This window comes from Coregonus lavaretus, assembly GCF_964263955.1.
Source record: "Coregonus lavaretus genome assembly, contig: HAP1_SCAFFOLD_1630, whole genome shotgun sequence".
NCBI classification, from domain to species: domain Eukaryota; kingdom Metazoa; phylum Chordata; class Actinopteri; order Salmoniformes; family Salmonidae; genus Coregonus; species Coregonus lavaretus.
The window spans coordinates 65045-92666 of record NW_028160081.1 but is presented as its reverse complement, the minus strand read 5'-3'; the positions used below and the strand labels follow the sequence as shown (position 1 = coordinate 92666).

General features: G+C 43.2%; 1 protein-coding gene across 1 annotated transcript; it reads right to left on the bottom strand.

Moving 5' to 3' along the window:
• Positions 1-128: 128 nt before the first annotated feature.
• Positions 129-26629, bottom strand: LOC311122183 (adhesion G-protein coupled receptor G7-like; the record flags this gene model as incomplete). The annotated part of the gene is made up of 19 exons (XM_084196578.1): positions 129-469; positions 716-875; positions 1174-1332; positions 3821-3902; positions 4143-4474; positions 4922-5034; positions 7306-7458; positions 7741-7910; positions 8237-8350; positions 8682-8815; positions 8923-9008; positions 9127-9270; positions 9752-9861; positions 9978-10082; positions 10627-10926; positions 12728-12916; positions 17681-17734; positions 25859-26082; positions 26508-26629. The coding sequence occupies 19 exons, from the start codon at positions 26627-26629 to the stop codon at positions 257-259; spliced, it is 2964 nt and encodes a 987-aa protein (XP_084052704.1). The 3' UTR covers positions 129-256.
• Between the last annotated feature and the right edge of the window lie 993 nt (positions 26630-27622).

Sequence of the window (27622 nt, the reverse complement as noted above, 5' to 3'; positions counted from 1 at the left end):
CACAAAAAATACTGAAACAAACATTCGATTCAAAGAGAATAATCACAGTTTTATTCAAAACAGTTATATTTCAAAAAACACATACAGTATGTATATACAGTATGTGCATAGCCAAAAAATTCTTGGACAACACAACTTCTGAGGGAATTTACAGTAAAAATACATTGATACAAAATGGTGTGTATTATTCTGTATATTATAGGAAATAGTGGCGGTATATGAGATATTTTACAACAGAGGTTGAACTTGCAGCCCATCAGTTAGATGTCTGTGAGGAACAAGGTAGAAATGACAGATCAGTGTCCTGCTGTGTGTATGATTCTACTTTTTCACTTTGCTCGCCTCGCCATAGACTGTACTTCTTGGTGTGAAGAGGGATCCCAGCGCTAGAGACAGATTTCAAAGCACTTGACATCTTTTTCTTGACAATTGCTGTTCTTGCTGTGAACAGAATGAAAACCTGCAAGCCCTGTGGAGTGAAAACAAAAACACAAAGACATTATCAAGTATTTTCAGGAATAAACACGTACAAACAAAAGGTAGCGTTTCTATAAAGAGCAGCAGAATTTATTAATGTTTAGTAGGTGTCTAGTTTTCAATCATGTCTGGATTCTGTGGTACAATAGTACACTAGTCTTTATATTTAACATTTGAGTCATTTAGCAGACTCTCTTATCCAGAGCGACTTACAGTAGTGAGTGCATACATTTACTACCTGAGTGGTGGTGAGTACACAGAAGGAGATGTTGAGTATGGTGTACATGGTCTGGTTCTGTGTAATGAGCAACAGATAGCCCAGGATCCAGGAGAGACCGAGCACCACAGCCAGAGAAAAGCTACTGAGGAACTTCTTCTTCATCGATGTGTGTCTTGTACTGGGAAATATAACCAACATGCTTAGATTGCGGTCATAGACTGCTGTAATGCTGTGGTAAAATAACATTATGCTTCCAATGACTGAGTGGGTTAGAGAATGGTGCTCATCAAATTGTATAATTTGCTTACTTATGACTGAATTAATAATAAAAAAAAGCATGCATTTTATTTATAAAAAGTTTTAATTGAAAGACAATACAAAATTAACAAGCTCATTAGTAGGCATTTAAATCAAGACTGATCTTAATGACTACAACGTTCTACTTTGTGCCCCCAAAATGCCCCCTTTAATGTTACCTGGTTATATGTGGGTTGGTCTTGGATGTGGTAACTACAAAATATACCAACACCACCATGTTGAAGATAAGCATGAACGCCACAGGGATCAGGAACCCCCAAAACATTGGCAGCTTGAAGTCAAAGTTCCCCTTTGGATCGAGGGCAGCAAGCCAGCAACTGAAAGGTCAAATGAATGAGTTAGAGAGTGGGACTTTGTGACAGACAAAACAGGACACCAGTGATTTGAATAATGTGGTATAAAGTAAACATGGTGGGTGGCATAAGTAAATAAGAAACCTTTCAACACAATGGATCATTCTTTTAGCCATCGTTAAAAGAATGACAGGTAAAACAGGGAAAACCTTTTACAGTATGAGTTATAACATTTTATACAGCAATTGCCCCACATATATATTGGTAGTACAGTACAGTATAATACAATAGAGTTCAGTTCAGTTCATGTGAGCGATATCCATCACTTCCAGCTCGTGGCATCAGCCAATCAGACTGTTCCCATGCACCCCACACTCTGCCCATGCACTGACCATGCACCCTGTGATTGGTCAGATGCTCCAAGCTAGCCCAGCACTGGCTAGTCGGGTCCGCTGCATGCACTTTCTAGCGTATCAGTATTAGCCGGGCCTGAACTGTGTTTTTTTCCAGTGTCAGAGCGTAGACACATGTGCATGGGATGCGTGATTACAAAAATCATCCCCATGTGCATCTTCTCCTGTGTGTGAATAAAGTTCCTGTGTGTGTTAACTTTTTGGACTGCCTTACTCCTCTCTCACCGGGGGCGGTATCAGTGGGTCACAAACCAGGAAATACAGTGAGGGAAAAAAGTATTTGATCCCCTGCTGATTTTGTATGTTTGCCCACTGACAAAGACATGATTTTAATGGTAGGTTTACTTGAACAGTGAGAGACAGAATAACAACAAAGAAATCCAGAAAAACACATGTCAAAAATGTTATAAATTGATTTGCATTTTAATGAGGGAAATAAGTATTTGACCCCTCTGCAAAACATGACTTAGTACTTGGTGGCAAAACCCTTTTTGGCAATCACAGAGGTCAGACGTTTCTTGTAGTTGGCCACCAGGTTTGCACACATCTCAGGAGGGATTTTGTCCCACTCGTCTTTGCAGATCTTCTCCAAGTCATTAAGGTTTCGAGGCTGACGTTTGGCAACTCGAACCTTCAGTTGGTCCTCTGTAGCTCAGCTGGTAGAGCACGGCGCTTGTAACGCCAAGGTAGTGGGTTCGATCCCCGGGACCACCCATACACAAAAATGTATGCATGCATGACTGTAAGTCGCTTTGGATAAAAGCGTCTGCTAAATGGCATATTATTATTATTATTATTAGCTCTCTCCACAGATTTTCTATGGGATTAAGGTCTGGAGACTGGCTAGGCCACTCCAGGACCTTAATGTGCTTCTTCTTGAGCAACTCCTTTGTTGCCTTGGCCGTGTGTTTTGGGTCATTGTCATGCTGGAATACCCATCCACGACCCATTTTCAATGCCCTGGCTGAGGGAAGGAGGTTCTCACCCAAGATTTGACGGTACATGGCCCCATCCATCGTCCCTTTGATGCGGTGAAGTTGTCCTGTCCCCTTAGCAGAAAAACACCCCCAAAGCATAATGTTTCCACCTCCATGTTTGACGGTGGGGATGGTGTTCTTGGGGTCATAGGCAGTATTCCTCCACCTCCAAACATGGCGAGTTGAGTTGATGCCAAATAGCTCAATTTTGGTCTCATCTGACCACAACACTTTCACCCAGTTCTCCTCTGAATCATTCAGATGTTCATTGGCAAACTTCAGACGGGCCTGTATATGTGCTTTCTTGAGCAGGGGGACTTTGCGGGCGCTGCAGGATTTCAGTCCTTCACGGCGTAGTGTGTTACCAATTGTTTTCTTGGTGACTATGGTCCCAGCTGGCTTGAGATCATTGACAAGATCCTCCCGTGTAGTTCTGGGCTGATTCCTCACCGTTCTCATTATCATTGCAACTCCACGAGGTGAGATCTTGCATGGAGCCCCAGGCCGAGGGAGATTGACAGTTCTTTTGTGTTTCTTCCATTTGCGAATAATCGCACCAACTGGTGTCACCTTCTCACCAAGCTGCTTGGCGATGGTCTTGTAGCCCATTCCAGCCTTGTGTAGGTCTACAATCTTGTCCCTGACATCCTTGGAGAGCTCTTTGGTCTTGGCCATGGTGGAGAGTTTGGAATCTGATTGATTGATTGCTTCTGTTGACAGGTGTCTTTTATACAGGTAACAAGCTGAGATTAGGAGCACTCCCTTTAAGAGTGTGCTCCTAATCTCAGCTCGTTACCTGTATAAAAGACACCTGGGAGCCAGAAATCTTTCTGATTGAAAGGGGGTCAAATGTTTATTTCAATTCATAACATTTTTGACATGAGTTTTTCTGGATTTTTGTTTTGTTATTTTGTCTCTCACTGTTCAAATAAACCTACCATTAAAATTATAGACTGATCATTTCTTTGTCAGTGGGCAAACGTACAAAATCAGCAGGGGATCAAATACTTTTTTCCCCTCACTGTATGTTGAGCCGGGTCGCTCAAGTACAGTATAGTATAGTACAATACAATACAGTACAGAGAAGTAATACAGTAGTAGTATAGTACAGTATTGACTCACAATTCCTCCTGCCTGTAACCCAGTGGATCATCCACTCTGTAACTAATTCCTAAGGTGAGGGCCACCACAACCGCAGGCAGTCCTAAAGGACAGAGAATGTTGTTGTTATGTCCTGGTAGATTAGCATGCAGACATATACAGATTATATACTACACATACATCCTCTAAAGACATAACATCACTATACAAGTTGCTTTGAAGTTCTATTTTAGGCTAAATAAAATATAACCTAGCATTCGTTTTGGTTCAAGGAGCCCAGGACTAATGCCAGCCAAAGCTTCTGAAACAACTAAATATTTTATTTTTCTCCAAGCTGTCCTACCCCATCCGATGGCCACAGTATAGGCTGTGAAGTGTGACGGGCTGGTGGCCAGGCTGTTTCTGATCATCAGGAAGACATGTGTGGCGTACAGCGTGTTCCAGGTGAACGTCCCCAACAGGAAGTACTGCAGCAGGACTGTGACTGCAGTACAGGGGCCTCTGTCCCGCTCTGTGTGTGTGTCGGACGGGGGGAGAATGTTGTCCTCCTGTATTTCAGGTTTCTCCAGCTGTTTATGAGGGTTGTCCACCCCCAACATGAAGAGGAGGGTGAAGATCAGGAGACACACGCAGACGCTCACTAAAAGGACCGTTGGGTTGGTTTTGCGTGATTTCCTGGGGATAGGTGATAGACAACACTATGTTAGGGAAGTTAGATGCCTTGCTTTGGATGTGTTGGTTCATTAATAGTGGGTTTCATATTGGTTTCACCTATCAAGTCGTGTTGGATCAGACAAAGGGCTTCTTTACACTATTGAGATGCACCCAATATGTTGAATTGGTTCTGGAATACTGTAGGATCTTACCGGGTCACGATCTGGAATGTTATTGTATATTTAGAATTGGTTCTGGAACCATGTAGGATCTTACCTGGTTGCAATCTGGAATGTTATTGTATATTTAGAAATGGTTCTGGAAGCCTATAGGATCTTACTTGGTTGCGATCTGGAATGTTATTGTATATTTAGAAATGGTTCTGGAACCCTGTAGGATCTTACCGGGTCACCATCTGGAATGTTATTGTATATGTTGAATTGGTTCTGGAACCCTGTAGGATCTTACCTGGTTGCGATCTGGAATGTTATTGTTAAACTCAACCCTATGATGGACATGGAGCATCCCAATGTGGTGATCCAGTTTTGAACTTCAGCGTACTTAAAATCATTCCTGAATGACTGTAGAAAGAAAAGAAAAAAGAAAAATGTAACACTAAGTTTGTCACAGTCATACTGTATAAAGTTATCTCCCTCATGTGTCTGGATATGCTGATGTAAACTATAGGTCAGCGGTTCCCACACTAGGGGTCGCGACCTGATGTGGGTTCGCCTGATATGAAAATGGGATCGCAGGAGAATTTTCAAAATCATAAAAAAATATATATAATAGTAATTTGTATAAAATATTATAATATTGTCTTTGTATCTCAAAATCATTGTAATGTGGTTAACCTTAAAAATCTAAATGAAAATTATTCAAATCTAAAACATAAAATTCAACCAGAGAGCAAAATTCAACCAGAGAGCGCCCTTAGATCGTGGGAAAAGGCCGCACTTGACAGCTCCACTTGAATCATTCCCACTTAAGATGACCACATTTAAAATACACAAATGCGGGACAACAGGATGATTTTGTGGGACAGTGTAACCTATCCTATACCTAATTTAGAAATAGGCCAATGTATCATCGCTGTCAATTGTGAATGATAATTCTTCACGTTTTATTTTTTTGCCCGCACTATAAAAACGGTTATGTCGGTCTGCTAATACAGGACTAGTAAAGGCCCAATGTACTACTTTAGTGAAAATATGTATTATTATTATTTTGTCATTGTGATTTTTCAGGAGGTGCTGCAGCACCCTACTTCCCACTGCTATGATTATATCTTTCAGTCTAATGTGGCTGTTTACCTACTTTTCTAGCTCTTTGTAAGTAGTTAGGAGGCCTAACTATGAGATATTGTTGAACTTGCAGCCAATCAATTAGATGTTTTATACAATCTGAGAGTAACAAGGTGGAAATTAACTGTCATGAGCGCAATGTGACTGCAAGAGACAGGTTGGAATGTCTGACTGAAATACTGGACAAATCAACGTTTTTTCTACAATTGGTGGCGTTTGAATTTGTTGATAAAATGCGGGACATGATTGTTTAGTTGCGGGACAAAGGGCCAAAATGCGGGACTGTCCCGCACAATCTGGGACATGTGGTCACCCTATTCCCAGGTGAATGGCTAGGCCCACTACAGAATGAAACCACACACTATTTCAGAGATATTACCGCCACAATCAATATGGTGAAAACAAGGTGTGGGGAGGCCGAGGCACAGAAACACTAATCAATACCTTTGTCAGATAACACTGTAAAATGAAGAATTTATGCTATAGCTAGCAATCCAAATGAAACCTACAGAACCACTCAAATACTCCCCAGCTTATGCTTTCCAAATGGACGTTAGTTGTGAGGGCCGAGATGCCCATGCATATACTTTTGTTCGCTACCTGTCGGGGGATGCTATTCACGAGGACGTATTGTTCTGTCTCACGATTCTCAAGCATGAAACTGTACAGAGGATGCGCTGCATGGCTATACTGAAGAAAAACAGATTCCATGGTAACGAATGGTAAAACAACAAAAAAAAGACTTGACTTTCTGTGTAATGAAAAGAAAATGTGTCTCCTTCCCTTTGTAACTGACATATTTGGGAAACTGAACGAACTGAACGCAAGCATGCGTGGGGAAATACAAAAACATTCTACAGGTGAGTGACCGAATCAGTGGATTCAGAGGAAAGACTTCTTATTGGAGAGAAATCTGTTTGACTGTGATCCTGCCTCAGTTGACATGCCTGTAAGTGAAATCGAAAGCTTATCGAGCCGTCATATGACCGAATAATGCAGATAACGCATTTTGGTTCCTCACTCAAAGGGAATACCCTGCCGTCTCCTTCTGAGCATTAAAACTCATGGTACCCTTTGCCCTCTAATATCTGTGTGAGGCTGGATTTAGTGCACTCGTCTGCATTAAAACCAAATATCGATCCAGGTTGGAAGTGAAACCGGAGATGAGGTGGGCACTGTCAACCACACCCCCTGACTTTGAGGAGCTCTGACGCGACATGCATCATGTCTCTGATCTCATCATCTCATTAGTGGTGATGAGATAAGAGATATTATGTCAGACCACTTTGCTATTGACTGTCATAGCCCCACATTAAAAGTATGTGATGGTGAGTTGAGAAGACAATCAGAAATACTGTTAGTATGTTTTGCAATTAACTGTCATAATAAAAAAGTAAACATAGGCTCTTAATTACAAAAAAACGAATTCACATGTTTGGGGTCATGAGAGTTTTCAGATGGTGACGTGGGCCAAAAAAAGTTTGGGAACCCCTTCCATAGGTCAAAGTGTGGTCAGGAAAAGGGAGCCGAAGGCAGCTAGCTACTCACCATGAGCACAGCGAAGTTAGTGGTGTGATTACAGAAACATTGCAGGCCGTCTTCTGAGTGGTTGACTTTGGAGCAGCCATAGGTGCTCCAGTCTTTCAACGTGTAGTTCCACGACACGCAGGCAAAGTCATAGAGGGAGGCGTTGGGGACAGCCTGAGAAGTGAGAACAGAAACAAACTCTCTGTAAAATGGATAACTTAGATCAGGGGTGTCAAACTCATTCTAGTGTCTGCTGGTTTTTGGTTTTTCCTTTCAATTTAAGACCTAGACAATCAGATGAGGGGAGTTCCTTACAAGAGAGGAGCAAAAACCCACAGCCACTCGACCCTCCGTGGAATGAGTTTGACACGTGACTTAGATAATGGAAAACTTCCCATTACGTTTCCCAGAGAATTTGGACCACTATGTGTTTACTGATTCCAAGATAAATCTTACTGTAGGCTTGAAGAGCATCTCAACATGCAGCCCAAACTCTTGTCCCAGGTTAGCAGAGATTACCCTTCTGTTGGTTCCTGAAGAAGCTGTGAATGCCCTGGACCTGAAGAACCGGTCGTTTTGGTAGAGCACAAAACCAATGGAGTAGTTTGTGTTTTTATTACGTAAAACTGAGTGGAGTGAGGGAGAAAGAGAGTGAGAGGGGGTGAAGAGAAAGAGAAGGGGGAGAGAGAAAGAGAGGGGGAGGAGAGAGAGAGAGATTGGTGTTCATCTCAGGACTTCATATACATGAGTAGCTTGACTTTGCCTTGTAGACTTAACGTGGAAGCCACATTACTTCTCAATAGTTCACTTATCCATATCCCATGTGACTCAATTTGGCATTGCTGACCTGTTTTTGGCGACCACAACGAGTAGTTAAGTGCTCTCGGTGAAAGCGCTACAAGGAAATTGAAGCTTGAGTTTATATACTGTTTGCATACCAACATTGGCTCACCTGGTGGGAATTTTATGACAATCTGGACATCGGTAGCACCTCCTTTGTCAGCTATCAGTTCAGAGGTATTGGTGTTGAGATTAATTCTGTCGGCCACAAAATTACCAGAACTTCCTGGAGAAGGAGATTAATTTGATTTATAAATGTAAAGCTGAACAACATAGTGTTACTTCTGCACTAGTCCGTAGTACAGGCCTCCTGTAGCTCAGTTGGTAGAGCATGGCGCTATAAAGAAAAATGTATGCACTCACTAACTGGAAGTCGCTCTGGATAAGAGCGTCTGCTAAAATAACTAAAATGTAAAATGTAAAACAAATAAAAAAAAACGTATTGATCAACAGAGGAGAAACATTTGAAAAATGAGAAGTTTTAACCAGTCTGTCAACACAGATATAAACTATCACTTTAAATGCCAGTATGTAGGTTCACTAGCAGTCCCACCCACCAGTCAGAGCAGTAAACTGGATCCCTACTGTGTCACTTGGTACTTGGACAGACTGGACTGCCAGGTTGGGCTGAACCACCAAGGACACATTATTCTGCTGGTCCAGGGAAAACTCCTCCAGGGTCTCTGTGAGGCTGGGAGAGAAACACAGAAACACATTAGTTCACATGCACCCATGCAGACACGCACAGAGACACACGTACACACATAAACTCAAACATATGTAGAAACACACACACACCTCTGGACAGCATCACTCTCCTGTGTAATCTCCTCACTGGCATTCAGTAGCTGACTGATGGTAGTTACAGCTGCCACTGCGATATCCTGCAACATGATCAAAACCAGGGAATGACCCTCAAGTGTTCAAATCACTACAGTAACAACCTCACGTTTATCTCCAGAACATGTCGTAGTCACAACTTGATTCCAAAAGATGTTATACCTCTGTGATATTTACAGACTGAAGCAGAGTGTTAGCTATCTGAGCTGCTGTGGTGATGTTGTCAGCTGATAGCCGCTCTGGTTGGGAGGTCAGGATCTGAGTACTGAAGGCTAGCTGTGCTAAATCACCTGAACTGCTGGAGATCTTAATAGGGAAAGAGAATGATTTATATTTATTTTTTCAACAGAACATTGTATAAATGTCAGCAACATGCTGACCTGTGAGTACATTGGGATATTAAAATTGCCAATACTAACTATGTGGCTCAATTGGTAGAGAATGGCACTTGCAACGCCAAGGTTGTGGGTTCAATTCCCACACGGCAAAAGTATGAAAATGTATGCACTCACTACTGTAAGTCGCTCTGGATAAGAGCGCCTGCTAAATGACTAAATGTAAAAATAAAATGTAATCTAAAACACAATAAATAAAAAAAGAATGTTCCTCATCAACTGTTAAGCAGAATAAATTAACAGAATACATGAGCTGAAGGTAAAAGCCAGTTGATACTGATCTTCAAACTGTAAGATCGACTCCTCATAATGATAACTGTAACTGACCCAAGGAAAGAAGAACGCAAAATCGAGACTGGTCATAAATCAGGATCATAAGAATATTGACTTACATTTTCTTGAATGCCACTGAGGGTCAATTCACACTGCAGCTCCTGAGGAGGACCAAACTTCGGAGAGCCAGTGTCATTCAAACATCTTGCTGAGGCTTCTGGTAATCCGGCTGGAGGAACCAAGACAAAAAGATACTCAAGATTTTGTGTTACCTAATGCAACATTAATTAGAACTGTAACAGATGAATACATTTTTGTCATTTTAGGTGAATAAAAGTAACATACCACTGGTTGTCTCCTCACCACACAATTGTTCTGAATAAGCAGACCAGCCAACCGTTGTTCTTGGGAAGGATAAATCAGCAATGATGGTGGAATTGCAGAAATTCCCTATCGAAGTAAAATGCATTTCAACATGGACCAAATGTATGACTGCAAACATGAAATATACATTCTGAATGTGAGATCCAGGGAATAGTGTTGTGGACTGTGCATGTGACATCCAGGGTTAGGTATAGTAGTGTAGTGGTGTGTACTGTGAATGTGAGATCCAGGGTTAGGTATAGTAGTGCAGTGGTGTGGACTGTGCATGTGACATCCAGGGTTAGGTATAGTAGTGCAGTGGTGTGGACTGTGCATGTGACATCCAGGGTTAGGAGTAGTGAAGTGGTGTGTACTGTGAATGTGAGATCCAGGGTTAGGAGTAGTGTAGTGTGAACGTGAGTTCCAGGGTTAGGAGTAGTGAAGTGGTGTGTACTGTGAATGTGAGATCCAGGGTTAGGAGTAGTGTACTGTGACCGTGAGTTCCAGGGTTAGGAGTAGTGAAGTGGTGTGTACTGTGAATGTGAGATCCAGGGTTAGGTATAGTAGTGTAGTGGTGTGTACTGTGAATGTGAGATCCAGGGTTAGGTATAGTGTAAGGGTGTGGATGTACCCTCTGAACAGGTCTCTCCGGTCCAATCATCAGGACAGATACAGACTCCACTCTGCAGCTCACCACCATTGATACAGACCAGAGGAGGGATTGTGGCAGTAGAGGTGGTGGTGGGGAGACTGGTACTGGTGATAGGGATAGAGGTAGGGTAACCAGTAGTTGGAAGTCCAGTAGCATTTCGGTAACCAGTAGTTGGAGGGTCAGGGGTTAAAGGGGCAGCAGTAGCTGGAGTAGTTAAGTCAATGGTGGTTGGAACGGCAGAGGATGTGGTGAGATCCCCCTGTAGCAAAGAGACTGCCCCAAAAAATTAAAATAACTCTGTAAACCACATAAACAAGGGTACATAGTGTCAGTTGCTATAAGCTTAGGATATGATCCAGACTGTTCCAGTTTCATTGTGTCTGCAGCAGTGTAGAAATGTTTTCTACTGTACTTTATGAGAGAAAGAAGTCATTATCACTGCCAATTAACGGTTGACAGTTGATAGCAAAGGCTACTCTGTTATCAAATGTATCTAAGACCTGACAGTAGTCTATTCACCATCAAGTGTCTGCATTTAAAAAAAAGTCTGAAACAATGTCTTCGTAGACACTAACATATCCTTCGCAGCAAAAGGACCAAACATCAGTCAATCGCTGACTAAAAACTCAACTTTAAAATCCATAAACCAAACTGTAAATACTCTAAGGTCACATATTGGATATAATCAATAGATAAGTTAAATGCATCATACAACTTTGCACATCGTAAGTGAAAGCAATTTTCCTACACAGTTCTCAATCACACAAGAAAATTAACAACAGCATCATACACTGAGTATACCAAACATTAGGAACACCCCACCCCCACCCCCCCTTTGACCTCAGAACAGCCTCAATTCATCAGGGCATGGACTCTACAAGGTGTCGAAAGCATCCCACAAGGATGCTGGCCCATGTTGATTCCAATGCTTCCCACAATTGTGCCAAGTTGGCTGGAAGGTTGGCGAATCATTCTTGATACACACGGGAAAGTGCTGAGTGTAAAAAACCCAGCAGCGTTGCAGTTCTTGACACAAACCGGCACCTACTACCATACACCGTTCAAAGGCACTTAAATATTTTGTCTTGCCCATTCACCTTCTGAATGGAACACAATCCGTGTCTCAACTGTCTCAAGGCTTAAACATCCTTATTTAAACTGTCTCCTCCCCTTCATCTACATTGATTGAAGTGGATTTAACAATTTACATCAAAAAGGGATAATAGCTTTCACCTGGATTCACCTGGCCAGTCTATGTCACGGAAAGAGCAGGTGTTCTTAATGTTTTGTACACTCAGTGTACATCTGAACATCTTAAATCACCCTGAATAAATCAAATATAGAGCAAGTCTTACCTGTAGCAAAGACAGCCATAATCCATAGCTCCTTCATCTCTGCCATTTAAATACATGCAGTGTAAGCAGACTGCACATTATTAGGATGTCTGTTGGTCTTATACTGCTTTTCACCTGTTACAGAGTTTGCAGTGACATGCAGATACCAGTTAATGATTTACTATTGAAATTAAGGGGAAAGTACTGTACATTGGCTCCAACACAACCCACATTATCAACAGGATCAGTAAAGACAATGAAACAAATTCTTTGAAAATAGATCAGGTATGACAGGATGAATAAAATGGATGCACATGGATGGATACTGTGAGGACCAGCCAACCAATAGCACTGCCCTTCTCTATGCAAAACATTCTTAGTTTCAGCTGGGAAGGTACAGTACATGTTTTGTTAAACAGACCAACTTTTTTGCACTAGAGCATGTGTAATTAGATTTTTTTAAAGCAATGAAACTGGCTTGGAGGTCTGGATTAGGATTTGAGGGCACTAGAGGGTATACTTCTCTAGAATAACGTTTCCTAAACTCGGTCCTGGGATAGGAAGTGAGTTAAACAAACTGGGTGTGGGTAGACAATTCCACTTAAAGCCCCCAAAAGGCTCTGACTGCATGTGTGGGAGCCATTGCGGTCCTCCTGATGAGTTCAGATTTGTTGTGGTCCCCGACCCTATCAAAGTTGTCCATCACTGGTCTAGTGGGAGTTTCTACCATATTTATTATTCCATACCCCCGTAGATGAGTGGAGCTATGCAGAAGATCATGGAGATCAACAGGTAGCTGATGTTGTTTTTGGGCAGGGCCATGAAGCTGAAGAGGGAGGGGATGATACTGAGCAGGTAGGGGTACTCCCACTGGTAGGGAGCAGCCACCACGCTGTGGAACACCAGGTTCAGCTGGCTCACTGTCACCTGGGCAGCTAAAAGGAGCCAGATCATGTGCACATAAAAAAGGGCAGACGAGCCATGTCAGCCCTTCGCTCACTGTTACCAGTCAGTGTATATCCTGAGAACCCTCTGCTAATGCCAAACATGAGGGACGGTTCGCACACAACAACTCACTGAGATGTGATGACTTACTCTGACTCTAACCGACATGCAAAATAGAAGTTTGCAGTCCAACAAAGGTGCATGGCCCTAATGAAGAACTCTTTGTTTTTTATAAAAAATAAACACTTTTTATTGAACTGACATTTTCTTCCCTATAATAGTGTGCAAAATGTATAGCAGTTCTTTAAGAATGTACCCCTAAATGAACCTTATGAAACAAATGAACCTTTAATTATTGAAATTAGACATACATAAGGGACAGTGAGTATGCTAAAAGTGTTTTCATAAACATCTCTACCTATCTGCACATTAATGAGGAAGACTGGTGAACAGTCTTGATGGACCGTTCGACTACCCATAAGAAACCCCCCTTTAGAGGAAGAGTATTGGCGCCACCACATGGCAGTTGAAGGTAGAGACAGAGGTGGCTGCGTCAAAATCAAATCACATTTTATTTGTCACATGCTTCGTAAACAACAGGTGTAGACTAACAGTGAAATGCTTACTCATCAGTAGCTGTGCGTGGGTAAAATCACTGTGGAAGCCAAAGCCATATTACAACCTATGTGTTGTGATAATTGCGTTGTTTGCTTTATAACCTGTTAGGCCGAGACAATAAGACACAGTGGCAGAATAAATTCAACCACAACTTTGTTTTAATCACAAAACCGGATAGCTCTGTCCAGTGAAGTCCACAAAGCATATTGCGTGTACAGTAACAGACAGTTACATGACCTACAACATGGTCAAGCAAGTTAATGTTTCCGACATTTTCGGACCACTAAACAACTATTGCATTAGAACCACAGAGAGTTACTGCAAGTCGCAAAGAAAACATGAGCTGCCTCCACTATTTCAGCACCATTTCAACTTCAACATTTGAACATCATCAAATCACCTCCGTTTAGTCTAATACAGTGACAACTAAAAGATACCAAAAACAATTTAGTCCAATCAACGTACGCTAAATATGATGTGGCTGTCCATTGTTCTGATTTCTGTGTGCGTTTGTGCAAGTAGAAAACATGTTGACTCACCCTACTTTTAGAGAAACGCCAATTCCATCCTCCTCTCTTTCATGTTGAGGAAACGTTCTCACTGTCATACAGTACACGCTTTTATTTTTTGTTGTCCTAGGGCCTAGGCTATCTGGCTAAAATGCTTGCTCGCTAGCCTAACTCCATTCATGGGCAACGTTAGCTAGTTAACATTAGCCTTCTACATATTAGTTAGCTACATATTGAACTTCCATCCTCTCAGGCCAGGGGGCACAACAATGTATGAATTAATGGTTGGATCAGAATCGCCATTATAAATGATTGGTCATTACAGAGAATAAGTAAAACCACTAGTCCTAATCTTTATCTCCATCCATGGCTAATTTAGGAAAGTGCCAATTTTAGCTAACTAGCCACTAGAGGACAACAACACAACGAGATGCAACAGTTCAAATTTCTGACAATGACGTTTGCGCTCAATGGGATTTAATAGGAGTGACGCCAATATCCAAGCTGGCTTCCCTTGACACTTTTTTTTTGGTGCGGCAGTATGGATCCAGATAGCTGCCAACAGGTTTAACTTAAGTATCGTTAGGATCGTAAGAAATCCATGCCTGAAACGTAAACGTGACATTTCATCTGTGAACATACAAACACCATGTTACAATTAGGGACTAACATTTTAGGCTTGAACAAAAGTTTTGGCAGTTTCATCTCACCAACAAAAAACGTAACGACATGTGACGAGGGATACGCGAACAAGCATAACACAGTAAACCAAAACGGAAGTCAGGGAAACCAGAAATAGGTATCCTGCACGTTTTCAACTTAAAAGTCTCCATTTGTAGTGCAAACTGAGTCCACATGCTCCCGCTGGAGTAGCTGTGTGAGAAGAGCGACATGGTGCTGGGCTGCCTAAATCTCATGTAAGGATTGGGTTGTTAATTATTACTCCTCAGTTGAGTTTACTTCACATTTAGGTAGCTAATGTAATGGATTTGTTTGCCAGCGCAAATCTAGATAGCACTAGCTAGCTAATGACACGTTGCTAGCTAACTAACTAGCTTACACAGTCGATCTCGGCTAGTGGCATTTGATATGGCCTAGCAAGTTAGCTCATGTCACTGACAAACTACCAATTACCCTTATGGTAATGGACACTAGCAAGGAGGATAACCTTTCCTGTCCACAAGGTCGCCCTAGTCAAGGATTAATCCAGTACCTAGGTATAGTAATAAGTTATTGATTGGCGTTACTCATTTTTCTATTGAGTTATCAAAGAGTAAGTTAGCTCGCTAAGTATCCTGACGCAAGTTTAGCTGACATCAATAATAACCTTGTGCCACTCTGTCTTCAGGTTCTACTGAGAAATTACATATTGGAGATGCTTCAGACCAGGCTTTTGGAATTCACCTGCAATCAAGAGCTCACTTTTGTCAGTGCTTTGTCTAACGTCATTCAGATCCCTGAATACGTTTTAGGAGCTTTGACGGAACTGCTGAACCGTGTCAGAGGTCGAGAAGTTGGAACAATATCGTCATATTTGGAGACATCGATGGATTTACGAGTAAGGAATTGGTTTCCCTTATCGATTAGTACCGGAATAATGTTTGATGTTTGGTTAAATTTAGTGCATTGCCTGGCAGATGAGGTGCTCTTCTACTATACTGGTCTGAGACACACTTAACTGATTAGTGTTTTGTTTTTTGCATGCCTAAATGGTCATGTCTTGACAGTGTGGAGCGCCTGTGGCGTGACGTTTGGTCATGTCTTGACAGTGTGGAGCGCCTGTGGCGTGACGTTTGGTCATGTCTTGACAGTGTGGAGCGCCTGTGGCGTGACGTTTGGTCATGTCTTGACTGTGTGGAGCGATGTTTGGTCATGTCTTGACAGTGTGGAGCACCTGTGGCGTGACGTTTGGTCATGTCTTGACAGTGTGGAGCGACGTTTGGCCATGTCTTGACAGTGTGGAGCGCCTGTGGCGTGACGTTTGGTCATGTCTTGACAGTGTGGAGCGACGTTTGGCCATGTCTTGAAAGTGTGGAGCGCCTGTGGCGTGATGTTTGGCCATGTCTTGACAGTGTGGAGCGCCTGTGGCGTGATGTTTGGTCATCTGTGTCCTTCACCTTCTATGACGTCTTGCACACACTTGAGGAAGATGGCCTACTATGCATCTCCAGCCATGTACACATCTGTGCACACTGGGTGTTTCTTCCAAGACTGCAGGAGGCCCTGACTTGTTTCTCTGATACATAGGACAATCACCCTCTACGAGGTGAGGAGGATTATTTAAGATATTGTTTGAAGAGGTAGGGTTTCAGATGTTTTCGGAAGATGGGCAGGGACTCTGCTGTCCTAGCTTCATGGAGAAGCTGGTTCCACCATTGGGGTGCCAGGACAGAGAAGAGCTTGGACTGGGCTGAACAGGAGCTGCCCTCCCGTAGGAGTGGGAGGGCCAAGAGACCTGAGGTGACAGAACGGAGTGGGGTGTTGGGGTGTAGGGTTTGAGCATAGTCTGAAGGTAGGGAGGGGCCGTTCCTCTTGCTGTTCCGTAGGTAAGCACCATGGTCTTGAAGTGGATGCAAGCTTCAACTGGAAGCCAGTGAAGTGTGCGGAGGAGCGGGGTGACCGAGAACTTGGGAAGGTTGAAAACCAGGCGGGCTGTTGCGTTCTGGATAAGTTGCAGGGGTCTGATGGCACAAGGGGGGAGCCCAGCCAACAGCGAGTTGCAGTATTCCAGACGGGAAATGACAAGTGCCTGGATTAGGACCTGCGCCGCTTCCTGTGTGAGGTAGGGTCGTACTCTACGGATGTTGTAGAGCATGAACCTGCAGGTGCGGGTCACTGCTTTGATGTTTGCAGAGAACGACAGGGTGTTGTCAAGGGTCACGCCAAGGTTGTTGAATATTATTGCATCAAAATACTGGCCCTTTTCAATCCAATGTAGACTTGTAGAATTTTTGTCATTACTATTGGAGATTCATTTGGCAAGAAAAAAAGATAAGCACGAGGGATTACTTGACTTATAGTAAAACTTACTATGCTAAAGTTACCTAGCATTGGAACAATGGATGTAACCAGATTAGTTTGCTAAATGTAACAACACTTTCATGTCTCAAACCATTTTACTGTAACCTACTGGACTCAATTTACCATTTTAAACATTGTGAAACCCCTGCCCACCATAGCAAATTGCCTGTGTGAAGACATGATTAAACTCAGCATAGGTTCTCGTGTGCAGTTGGTAACATGACAGTTTTTGAGCAAGCACTTACTGTAGGAAAACACAAACTGTAACTAGGGATGCACACAAGACAGTCATGATCAAAGAGGACATTGATGATAAAATCTCTCCTTTCTCTTGGTAGTAAGACCACGTGAGCTTGGCCGCTCAACCACTGCATGACGGTTGGGATGGTTACTCGCTCATATTGTCGTTTGCCTTCCATTGGTCCTGAAAGACAAGATTCATTCATTTCTGGCTCCTATGCATAGTGTTTACTGTGCTGGGTTGGGCCTGAACGGCAAATATGATACATTAGTTTTCCATTGTAAAATGTAATAATTCTCTCAAACAATATTACCTGCCAAACCAAGATATCATTAAGCAAAGTACTGTAATGTAGTTGGTCACACCTGTACACTTGTTTTCCTGCATCTCATCCTCTGGCTGCATCTCATCAGTTTGACCTAAAAGACAGAATGCAGACATTAATTCATACATCTATTCATTTATTCAAAGACTCAGATGCATGGTTCTTAAGGTTGGTAAAGTGACTGCGTCACAGGTCGGGAGACAAACATCCACAAACGCATGGTAAAAACCATGCTTTAAGTAAATATGCCATTTTGTATGTCTTTACATCAACAAATCACAGAATAAAATAAATTTAGTGATGACGATTGTTTAGGGACAATGCTTACAACGTCAGTTTCAATTTTTTACTGATTATTGCTCATCGGTAGCATTTAAATAGGCGCAAGAAAAGCTGCGATGGCTGTAGAAATGTTAATCAGGGAACATTGTACCTTGTCAGGTAGCTAAAGTGACTTTTACTATAAACTATTGCTATGTAGATAGTAACACACCTTCTCCCTCATTCTCCTGTGTCTCATCTGCTGGCTGTGTCCCATCAGTTGGACCTAAGACAATGATATCGCTCACAACTCAGGAATTCAGGCTAAGATGCATGGTTCACTAAGTTTTTAACAAACAAAATGTTTAGTTTCCATAACTACATTCACAATAATTCTATGTCAGCAAGTTGTATGGCTTTGTAGTTTGTTGCTCTCTCTCACACCTGCTCCATCTTTCTCCTGTATCTCATCTGCTGGCTGTCTCCCATCAGTTGGACCTAAGACAGAAATAAGATCATTCATTCCTCAGGATTTTCTCCCAGATAAATGGCTCAGTATAAAGAAGATTGAATTGTGTTGTAGATCACAAACCTGTCGACTCAATCTCTTCAAGAAGTCCTGCATGTGGTTCATGATTTGAGATTCAAGATGCCAGTGACAAGTTCCCTTTCCACTCAGAACCGGCACAAAGCAGGATAGGAGGAAGTCAGCATCTGGCTCCTAAAGGTTCAAAACAGTTATTCAGACCTACAGTACACTAGATTTTAAGTTTACGGATACACACAACCTATGGCATGTGACTTGCATTCACTGACAAGATTAACTATCAGGTCTGAAAAAGAACCACACACACACATACGATTGGTCAAAACTCTCAGCAATTAGATTTGATCAGGCTGAAGTCCTCACTGCATGGTCTTGCCCAGGAACAAAGAGCTCTCTGCAGATGTTGGCATGTGTTTGGATGATGGCCAGCAGCTCGAACAGCTGAAGCCCTTTCCTGATCTGGTTTAGAATAGGGATCAGCCGCCAAAGTAAAACATTGAAAGTAATTAAAGACAGGAGTACTGATGAAATTGTTGTTTGATCATAAATGAACTAATAGACGTGGGGATATCATCTTAGTACAGTACCACTCCTGAGGCGCTTTGTCAGTACTGGCACTGATGTGATGATACTGACCTGACAATGCGGTCGCTGTTTCTCACAGCAATTGTGCCAGTGTATCCACAAGCCAGTATGTCACTTGTAAGCTCTGACAATGTGTTTTCAGTAGCCTCTGAAACCTGAACCAATTTCGAGTTAGTGTTGTGTCACGAATACAGAAGCAAAAACATTTTATAACTGATATAGTAAATCTTACAAGGATACTTCAGACCTTATAAAAACTCACAGCCAATCCTATTCTTAAAATCAGCTATATTAAGTAAAAAGAAAAAACATTTCAAAAGTATTACAACAGGGTCTTGCCCTTTCAATTAGGATCCTGTACTCTGCATCGGTGACATCAGCCTCTCTACGTGTAACCTGATCCATGTCTCCTGTCTCTATACTGGTAGCACCACTCACACATGAAGCAGGGGGATGGTCTTCCCTGAACCAGGCTTGCAGAGAATATTTCTCCAATGGCTCTACAATCAACCAAAATCTTAGAACGTAATTTAATGGCGTTGGATTGAAATGGGTACCCCAACAACGTTTGTAGAATTCATATAAATTATTATTTGTTATAACTACATATTTCTCAGTGCTTGAATTTATCAAAACAATGAATGTCAGAGGTGCATACATACTTGACATTTCCACTGTCTAAATCACTGATTGAGTATATTGGGTTTTTCCCCATTCCTTCAGGGCCCTCAAAAATGCACTCCTCAATCTCTGCGATAATATCTGGAAGTAGACAATCAAACCACAGGGAGAAGCTTATTTAAAAGAAGCAATTTTAGTGGTCCTTCCCATCTATATTCAATGAAAACAGACAACACATCATACACTGCTCAAAAAAATAAAGGGAACACTTAAACAACACAATGTAACTCCAAGTCAATCACACTTCTGTGAAATCAAACTGTCCACTTAGGAAGCAACACTGATTGACAATACATTTCACATGCTGTTGTGCAAATGGAATAGACAACAGGTGGAAATTATAGGCAATTAGCAAGACACCCCCAATAAAGGACTGGTTTTGCAGGTGGTGACCACAGACCACTTCTCAGTTCCTATGCTTCCTGGCTGATGTTTTGGTCACTTTTGAATGCTGGCGGTGCTTTCACTCTAGTGGTAGCATGAGACGGAGTCTACAACCCACACAAGCGGCTCAGGTAGTGCAGCTCATCCAGGATGGCACATCAATGCGAGCTGTGGCAAGGTTTGCTGTGTCTGTCAGCGTAGTGTCCAGAGCATGGAGGCGCTACCAGGAGACAGGCCAGTACATCAGGAGACGTGGAAGAGGCCGTAGGAGGGCAACAACCCAGCAGCAGGACTGCTACCTCCGCCTTTGTGCAAGGAGGAGCAGGAGGAGCACTGCCAGAGCCCTGCAAAATGACCTCCAGCAGGCCACAAATGTGCATGTGTCTGCTCAAACGGTCAGAAACAGACTCCATGAGGGGGGTATGAGGGCCCGACGTCCACAGGTGGGGGTTGTGCTTACAGCCCAACACCGTGCAGGACGTTTGGCATTTGCCAGAGAACACCAAGATTGGCAAATTCGCCACTGGCGCCCTGTGCTCTTCACAGATGAAAGCAGTTTCACACTGAGCACATGTGACAGACGTGACAGAGTCTGGAGACACCGTGGAGAACGTTCTGCTGCCTGCAACATCCTCCAGCATGACCGGTTTGGCGGTGGATCAGTCATGGTGTGGGGTGGCATTTCTTTGCGGGGCCGCACAGCCCTCCATGTGCTCGCCAGAGATAGCCTGACTGCCATTAGGTACCGAGATGAGATCCTCAGACCCCTTGTGAGACCATATGCTGGTGCGGTTGGCCCTGTGTTCCTCCTAATGCAAGACAATGCTAGACCTCATGTGGCTGGAGTGTGTCGGCAGTTCCTGCAAGAGGAAGGCATTGATGCTATGGACTGGCCTGCCCGTTCCCCAGACCTGAATCCAATTGAGCACATCTGGGACATCATGTCTCGCTCCATCCACCCACGCCACGTTGCACCACAGACTGTCCAGGAGTTGGCGGATGCTTTAGTCCAGGTCTGGGAGGAGATCCCTCAGGAGACCATCCTCCACCTCATCAGGAGCATGCCCAGGCGTTGTAGGGAGGTCATACAGGCACGTGGAGGCCACACACACTACTGAGCCTCATTTTGACTTGTTTTAAGGACATTACATCACAGTTGGTTCAGCCTGTAGTGTGGTTTTCCACTTTAATTTTGAGGGTGACTCCAAATCCAGACCTCCATGGGTTGATACATTTGATTTCCATTGATAATTTTTGTGTGATTTTGTTGTCAGCACATTCAACTATGTAAAGAAAAAAGTATTTAATAAGATTATTTCATTCATTCAGATCTAGGATGTGTTATTTTAGTGTTCCCTTAATTTTTTGGAGCAGTGTATGAGCACCTCCTTTCATTTTTTAAAAGTGCCATTATCTATCAAATGGGGCGATCATCATTGGCACTTGATGATGTTAGGAAGTGTTTTTTGAGAGCCCCGGTGTCTACACCAGGTCCTGTCAGGTAGGTGACTTTCAAGTTGCTTTCAAGTTGCTAGCTCGTAAACTTTTTTTTCTGCCTCTTCCATTGACTCAGCCCTCGTTGAAGGAGGTTCTCTCTGCTGACGCTGATCCGGAACTCTCCGTCTGTACTGACTCGCTGACTGATGCAGCTCAACACGTCACCGACACTGAAATTAAAACTATCCTGCTTACAACCTCGCAAAAGCCAGACAGTGTGTTGTAGTAGATGACAAATGCACCACTCACCCTCTAGTGATTGGGAGATATTCCCCACCTCCTGTGCAATATACCTTCTGGCACTTAGGGTAATATCTCCCGTAATTACATCTCTGGTGGGTGAGTGCCCATTCTAGCCATTGCATCCTGGAAATGTCTCAAAATTCTTGTTTGTCCCTTTATGGATTTCTTATTATCTTACCATGATATCACTTGCACATGGGGTCCATCTTGCACTTCGGTTCTACATAAAAAAGTATGTCATTATAAGGGAAAATCTGCCTTACAATCAAATCTATCTTGTGTGTGATGATGCAAGTCATTACCTCTCACAAAAACTGGCATGAACCTCAAGGTTAGCGATGGGACACATTTTCAGACAGATCGGACACGATGCCTGTACCTGTCGGGGTAGAGTTCAGAGTGAAATACACAGCTTTACTTAGCCTGGTAAACCAGACTGACCACTCCACTCACATTTTATTGCGCATAATTTGTCAGTCTGGCCTCTGTGCTTGAAACCATGTTGAGCCTAGGAGCGTTGCCAAATGAAATCACAGATAATAGGATCAGCGTCCATTAAGAACAATGACTCATGAAGTGCACGACAGCACCACTGGTCAGCCAGCAGTTAGTCAATCATGCCTAACCCCATAGCATATCAGAGCAGGCTGATGGGCCCATATACGGCAGAGCTTCTTCCAAACAGTTGTGAATAGGTGATAGGCTAGACTGATCAATGTCTCAACAATGTGAGTTCGCAAGATCAGATTGGTCTACCGGGCTAAGCAGTTAATGAAGTGACAGCGATGTATTTAACTTACCACTCTACAATCCATTACATCAGATTCCATCTCTGCCACTCCAGCAATGCTGAGATCCTTGTCTGGCTCCTGTAAGGATGCGCAACAGTGTCTGACAAAAGTTAATGTCAGTCAACATAAGCCTGGTGAATTCAAATAACAACAATAACACTGCTTTGTACCCCAGTCCCCAGTCTTACCGTACTGTGACCTGCAGACCCACAGGACTGGCAGCAGCTGTACAGGCATTAGTTTACCACACTTGTGGCAATTTGCCTCGGGCATTCTAGCAAACTCAGGTGCATCTGGTGGGAGAGGACTTGTGTCGATTTCTTCTTGAATCAGTGCAATGTAGAGAATGGTCTTTCCACCACCTGAGGCCGATCGCAGGAGTCTCCCAGAGTAGCCATCGGATTCCGGTGGGACAAGGGCAAGGTGTCTCTGGCCGGGTCCCCCTTTTTGAAAAACAAAAGAAAATCAAAATACAGGGGCCAGGGCACTACAATGCCACTGTAAGGTATGCCCCTGCTTATACGCACCTGGTATTTGAAACTAAGAAAACTCAGGCCCTGATTTACAAAGCTGTTTGCGCCTTTTTCTGGCGTAGACGAGGTGCATTTTGCCCGAGGAACGTGTGGTATGGACTAAAGAGTACATAAGCAGTTTGGCCATGGAAAGCGCAGTTTGCCAGATTCTCTCCTTTAGACATGCATTTAAGGGAGGATCGCGCAAATAACAGGTGGAGATACTATAAGTGTGGTTCTTTACATATTCCGCTGAATTCACTAAACTGACAAATTGCCATTGCCAGTTTTGTGGGAAAATATTTCCGCCTCTAAAGAGGAGGTGTAAATTGGCACAATCCTTTCACTGATTGTGGAATTAGCTGCACACTGCGAATGCTGCGCATACTCTCACCACCCCGCAGCCAAGTGACAACCTGTTGGGGTTATCAACTACAAAGTAGTAGCACATTGGGTACATCTGGCTGCTGGACCCCACTAGCCTCCATTATAGTGATAACATATGCTAAATAACCTGAATATTTATGTTTTTAACACATTGATAGGAGGGAACTATTTTTACACACAGTGAACTGTGCCTTTACCAAACAAACCTCAATGCAGTGCAATTCTTACCTGATGACTTGTAGAACAACCAACCGCCTAAGATCGAGGCTATTCTGGGGTACTTCTCTAACAGGCTTGATATCTAAAAGCAAAGAATTTGCAATCAAGCATGTTTTTCACAAGATAGGTTCCTCAATAAAACTGAATTGAATTCAATTTGTTGTGGCGAACAATGAACCATGCTGCACTTATCTCAGCGTGAGAACTCATCACAGACTGTGTTTTAACCTTTTCCTTATCCCTGCCTGCATTAGGGCAAGCTCATCTGATGTTTTGGGGGTCTTCTCAGTCTTGCAAGCCAGCAAATACACTGCGACTAATGACTAATCCAAAAAGGTTAAGACATCAAGTAAAATGAATACACTGGAAAAGACCCAACACTAATGCTAGTTTGACCCTATATGTGGATGCTGTGACTTCAGGGGTGTCCTAAATGCTAAGAGGCAAACATTGACATGTTGGTCTGCAAATAGTCCTGAAGCAAATCAAATCATTTCAAAACGTGCATGTATTATGACGTAACTACACTAGCTAAATGCCCTCCGTATAGATTTTTTTTTTTTTACCTTGCCATCTCTCAATCGACACTGTGCTGGAGTGAGGGTGGTTGTGGTGGTACAGTGTTAGGAAAAGCATTTATGTCTTTGGAAAAGGCATTAAGCAATTTCATTTCAAGGTCCAGCCTGTTGATAAAGTTCATTAGATGGCAAGGTAAAAAAAAAACGACCCTGCCACAAACAGTGCCCTTTCCTCATGCCGTTTTTCTACCATACATGAATAATAATCTTTACTGACCTTATGTTTTAGTTTGGTTTTATAACATTTTTGACTGTTTGTGTTAGCTATATCTATAATTAACATGATTCACGAGTCTTGTAACTAAAATGGCTAGCTAGCTTCTTGGACAGGCATAGAAAATCATCTACAGAGTAACAGACTGCCCAAAAAATCTAGTTAAATTGGTAGTTAGTTTATAATAGCCTACTCAACTCACCAGAGCCCTCACATTCCCACTCCAAGTTGCTGCGTCTTCGTCCATGGCTTACAGTTACAGGTGTGTAGCTACTTCTCATGCACGCAGTCGCTCCGCGCTCTAAAATAAAATTGCATTTTGATTCAAGGCTATAAGGGAATCAGAGGTCTCCTCTAAGTGCTACCTGAAGCCCGTGAATGACAAACATGACCACATCTTAGCCCATTTAATCCCATTCTTTCCCAGTACATGCCAGTATGCAAATCATATGCCATAATGACTCTATTAAGTCAAATGTATTGCTTTTTTTAAACATTCAAATGTGTTTTTATACTGCGCCCCTACAATACAAATAGAACAGAATACATTTGAAATGCTTGTCTAATGTAACTAATTGACAACTAAACATTGAAGACTTCAGAAAAGGCTAAATAAGTAAGTAACACTTAAATAGTTAATCACACATTCCAGTTCCTACCACAATGATTTTAATATTTACTTTTCGGTTGTCTCCCGTTTCTTTACATTCAGTCTTTTAAGTCCTTTAATACTGTAGAGTACTATCATGATGTGGGAGACAGCTAGCCTCCTATGAACCCACATCATCCAATTAACTACATCAACTCCCTCATACACATCATTTAATTGGCATGACCTTGGTATCCTGCTGGATAAAAGCCCCAGTTACCAATAAGTATCAGTGTAAAGGATATTCTGCTTGTCCCGCTCTGTACACAGACTACACTATAAACACCAGGCTAAATACTACATGCTACACTATAAACACTATAAGCTCCACACCTAACTGGGACTTCATCGGGTTCTCAAGTGGGCACTCCCCTTCACCGGTGTTTCGTTGATAAGCCAAACACTTTGGGGGCTTGACGGCAGAACCAGCGTCCTGGAACAACCCCCTCGATCCAACGTTCAACTCAGCCCTGACTCCCTACTGTCTGCTTGGGTCTGCCACCACTCATTCCTCTTCAGCCAGATCCAACGAGATGCCACTTCTGCCTGCTTGCCCAGCCACTAGCTTATTCCTTGCTACTCCCCAGGGCTCTCCAGAGTGATTGGCCTGTGAAGCCCCTGCAGCCGATCTCAACTGGTAGATTCCAGGCTCTCCATCCATTCTGCTGACTCAAGGATGAGGGACTGGTATTTCTCTCCTCCCAGGGCGCTGTGAGCTCGATGAGGACCACCTGCTTGGTGTCTCTAGACCAGACAACGATATCTGGTCTGAGGCTTGTGCTGGCTATCTCTGGAAATCTGAGCTGCTTCTTGAGGTCTGCCCGCATCTCCCAGTCGCCTGCTGTGGTAAAAATCCCTTTGATCCTTGTGCTTTTTGCTGAGCTCTCTCCTGACCTGAGGAAGTGGGAGAAACAGGGGCCCTGGGTGAGATGTTTCAGCTTTCTGCTTGCTTGCTCCAGTCCCGCGGCCAGCTGAGTCAGTATTTGGTAATGCCACCACCTGAATTTTCTATCGGTCCGACCTGCTTGGCAGGAGAAGAGCACATGCTCCAGATTGGCTTGTCGTCCACATAGTGTGCAGCTGTCTGGGCTGTCTGCCAACCCCGACGTGTGAATTTTTGTTGCTGAATAGAAAAACCTTGTACACAGAGCAAAGCAGAAGATTAATCCGCTGCCCTTCCATGTTCAAGATGTCTTGCCAGCTGAGTGCCCTCTCTCTCATGCTCCCCCAGCATTTTTTTCATGGCTACGACTCTGACATGCCTGCTTTCTTCCTAAGCCTTCCCAAGCTCCCTCTGACATACCTGCTTTCTTCCTCACCCTTTCATACCTCCCTCTGACATACCTGCTTTCTTCCTCAGCCTTTCAGACCTCCCTCCGACATGACTGCTTTCTTCCTCATGCTGACTAGACCGGCGCCCGCGTCCGTCCGCGTGCCCCATCGCGGGCATGTTGATTTTGTCCATCCACACCAGATGCGATCAGGACACGCAGATTGAAATATCAAAACAAACTCTGAACCAACTATATTAATTTGGGGACAGGTCAAAAAGCATGAAACATTCATGGAAATGTAGCTAGCTAGCTTGCTGTTGTTAGATAATTTGTCCTGGGATATAAACATTGTGTTGTTATTTTACCTGAAATGCACAAGGTCCTCTACTCCAACAATTAACAGATAAAACGGTAAAAGTTAGTTTTCTAGTAATCCCTCCTCCTTCTTTCGACTTTATATGGCGGTTGGCAACCAACTTTAAGGTGCATTACCACTACCAACTGGACTGGAGTGTGGACCTCAGTTAGTCTTTCAATCACCCACGTGGGTATATGTGCCTAAAAACCAATGAGGAGATGGGAGAAGCAGGACTTGCAGCGCGTCATGCGTCACAAATAGACCACGTTTCATTTTAGCGCCTGGCTACACAGACGCGCACGAGCAGTTTGGATGCAATGATTGAATTACATGTATGTGTACATTTATTTTGCAACGCTCTCACACTTAACGCAAGCATTGTGGTCAGCATGTCAGCCTTTCTGACATCCCTGCTTTCTTCCTCAGCCATACCTCACCCACAACGCACCTTTGGATCTGCTTTCTTCCAGCTTGACCTGGTTGTGCATCCCAGACCCAGCCTGTCTTGGTTTACCGACCCAACAATGTCAGCGTGTTGCAGCTGTTCCTCCTTCTCCCTGAGTGCTCCGCTGTTTTACCACTTGCGACCCGTTCTGACCTCGATTTCTGCCTGGCGAACCCTCTCATCCTTGCTGTCCTGCAGCATCATAGCCTGATGTGCTTTGTTGCCTTGTACTCCTCTACCACAGATGTAATTGGCAGCTGCAGCTTGCTGCCTGTGTTCTACAGGCCGATGGAGCAAAAGCTTCTTAATCCATTTTAAGCGCGTCCCTCCAGACCTTGGTAGTGACCAAATGTGGCC